Source organism: Crocuta crocuta, unplaced genomic scaffold, assembly GCF_008692635.1.
Source record: "Crocuta crocuta isolate KB4526 unplaced genomic scaffold, BGI_CrCroc_1.0 scaffold13, whole genome shotgun sequence".
Taxonomy (NCBI): domain Eukaryota; kingdom Metazoa; phylum Chordata; class Mammalia; order Carnivora; family Hyaenidae; genus Crocuta; species Crocuta crocuta.
In genome coordinates this window covers 7102323-7105150 of record NW_027530007.1, presented here as the reverse complement: position 1 = coordinate 7105150, position 2828 = coordinate 7102323, and the positions used below count along the sequence as shown (strand labels likewise).

The 2828-nt window shown below is 66.5% G+C and overlaps 1 protein-coding gene across 1 annotated transcript in view; it reads left to right on the top strand.

Moving 5' to 3' along the window:
• TP73 (tumor protein p73) overlaps positions 1-2597 on the top strand; it is a 45284-nt gene extending 42687 nt beyond the window's left edge. The window contains 6 exon segments of the mRNA XM_077763888.1: positions 18-160; positions 374-462; positions 896-1020; positions 1495-1643; positions 1884-2022; positions 2350-2597. Coding sequence (XP_077620014.1) covers positions 18-160; positions 374-462; positions 896-1020; positions 1495-1643; positions 1884-2022; positions 2350-2533 — 829 coding nt within the window. The 3' untranslated portion in view covers positions 2534-2597.
• Positions 2598-2828: the final 231 nt, after the last annotated feature.

Below are 2828 nucleotides of genomic sequence, written 5' to 3'. Positions count from 1 at the left end.
CGTGCCCACCCCCCCAGGGGACAGGTGCTGGGCCGCAGGTCCTTCGAGGGCCGCATCTGCGCCTGTCCTGGCCGGGACCGCAAGGCCGACGAGGACCACTACCGTGAGCAGCAGGCCCTGAGCGAGAGTGCGGCCAAGAACGGGGCCGCCAGCAAGCGCGGTGAGTGGCCTGGGCTGGGGCGTGTGGCCTCCCGGGACTTCAGGGCTGAACGTGCCTGGGGGGGCGGGGGGGGCCAGGGGGCTCCCTGGCTCCAGCTCCATCCAGCGTGGGCCCCACCCTCTTGAGTGGATTACTGGTCTCTGGGCCCTTCCACGCCGCACGCCGGGTGGCAGGTGTCCTGATGGCTTGACCTGCATGCGGCCTCCCCTGCAGCCTTCAAACAGAGCCCCCCGGCCGTGCCCGCCCTGGGCACCAGCGTGAAGAAGCGGAGGCACGGGGACGAGGATGTGTACTACATGCACGTGAGTGTCCCCTCTGTCTGCGATGCCCAGGCTGGGGGGGACGGTGCGGAGCCCAGCAGGGGCACGGCGCACAGGGATCGCGGGATCCTGGGGTCTGGCGGCCCCGTCGCTGTAACCCGAGTTTATCCGGCTGTCGCGTGCGGTGATGGCTCCAGCTGGTGGGTCAAAACACCCACAGGCTTTGCCGAGACTGGTCTTCCGTCATGTGACCTTGTTACTTTTTTTACTTCTCCAGGAATGAGTCCCTCGTTCTTGAAGGCCCATATCTGTTAGGGGTGCAGAGCCCCGGGGAGGGAGGAACGGTGGGCGCTCTCTGGGTCCCAGACCTGCTCCTGGAAAAGGGGACAGCAGGGGCGGGGGACTCGGGTCTGCGGAAGAAGAGCCGCCTTGCTGCACGTGCACCTGTGCAGACGGCCCTGCGGTCTGTGCTCAGGTGCGGGGCCGGGAGAACTTTGAGATCCTGATGAAGGTCAAGGAGAGCCTGGAGCTGATGGAGCTGGTGCCGCAGCAGCTGGTGGACACATACCGGCAGCAGCAGCAGCAGCTCCTGCAGAGGCCGTGAGTGCAGCTGCCCAGCCCCCAGCNCAGGCCCCCTACCCCACCAGGCCCTGCCCCCTCCCCACCAGCACCTGGTGGGAAGTGTGGGGCCACTTCCACCCGCCAGGACAGGCATTCGGGGGCCCCTGATTGTTGCCCCCTCCTCCTGGAGCCTTCCGCCGCTCCGTGGCCATGTGGGCCTTCACTCCGCCTCTCCCACAGAGGGGCCTAAGTGTCCTCTGACCAGAAGGCGAGGAGGGCAGGTCAGAGCACGGCTGACCCGCTGGCTGATTCTGGTGGCAGGAGCCGGCTCTCCCTCCCTCCCACCGGAGGTCGGGTCCTGCCGGAGGGCCAGCGGCAGTGTGTGGCCCAGGCGTGGGTGGGAATGCTGGGCGAGAAGGGAGGCTCCCAGCAGCCCGGGGTACCATGTGGAGGTGACCAGAAGGGGACGTGGCCGCCTGTGCCTCTTACAAAGAGCTGTTGCTGTCTGAGCAGGAGCCACCTGCAGCCGGCGCCCTACGGACCCGTCCTCTCGCCCATGAACAAAGCGCACGGGGGCATCAACAAGCTCCCGTCCGTGAACCAGCTGGTGGGCCAGCCTCCCCCGCACGGCTCGGCAGCCGGGCCCAACCTGGGCCCCGTGGGTGAGTGGCCCGGGCGGTGACGGCGCAGAGCGGGCCGGGGAGGCACACAGGGTGAGTCTGGCTTGAGACGCTTCTGTGCAAGGCTCTCAGTGGCTGCCTCCCACCAGCAGCCCCTGTCCACGGACAGGGGCACAGCCGCGGACAGTCCCGTCCATTCCGCATCGCGGGGAGATCCCCGTCGTGCAGAGCAGGGGGGACCCGGGCCAGCTGCCTCTGACCGTCCCACTTGCACTTGCCCAGGCCCCGGCGTTCTCAGCAACCACGGCCACGCCCTGCCAGCCAACGGCGAGATGAACAGCGGCCACGGCGCCCAGTCCATGGTCTCGGGGTCCCACTGCACCCCTCCACCCCCCTACCATGCCGACCCCAGCCTGGTCAGGTACGTGGGCTGCTCCTGGGCCCTGCCACGAACCCACTGACCTCAGCCCCTTTGTGGCCGCCGGCCAGCGTGGCCCCCGGCCCTGCGGGCAGTGCCTGCACGCTGTCCCGTCTGTCCTCCCATCCACTCTGGCACCATGAGGATGGACACGGGCAGAGGAGAGGTCAGGAGTGAGCATCCAGCAGGTGCTCGGGGGCACAAGACACAGGGTTCCGTGGAGGCTGAGCCCTGGGCTGAGCACATCGCCAGCGGCCCCCGCTCCCACCGGGCCGTGCAGCCGCGGGCTTGGAAGTTAGTGCCGCTTTATTTCCCACGTTGTCTCTGCAGTTTTTTAACAGGATTGGGGTGTCCAAACTGTATCGAGTATTTCACCTCCCAAGGCTTACAGAACATTTACCACCTGCAGAATCTGACGATAGAGGTAGGAGCCCCGCCGGCCGGCCCAGAGGCCAGGGCCCTGCGCGAGGGCAGAGCCATTCTCCAATTTCTGGGTCACTCTCTCCTGTTCTGACGGAGGGACGGTGGGGAAATATGGAAAATGCTTGTTCCCATGGCCGAGCTCAACCAACTGCTTCACGTCCACCTTCCTGTGGAGTCCGCTCTCCAAGAGTCGTGGGGGAGCCGGGCTTCTTGGGCAGTGTCTGGACAGGACACCCGCCCGGGCCCTGGCAGTGGGCTGCGAACTTTAACTTAGCTGGGAAGCTGCTCGCACACACCCAGCGGCCTGGCTGTCTTTGATTTGGGGAACAGGCTATTTATAACTCTCCAGAGTTGTGAAGGTCAAGGCCGGAAGGGTCTTGGAGCTG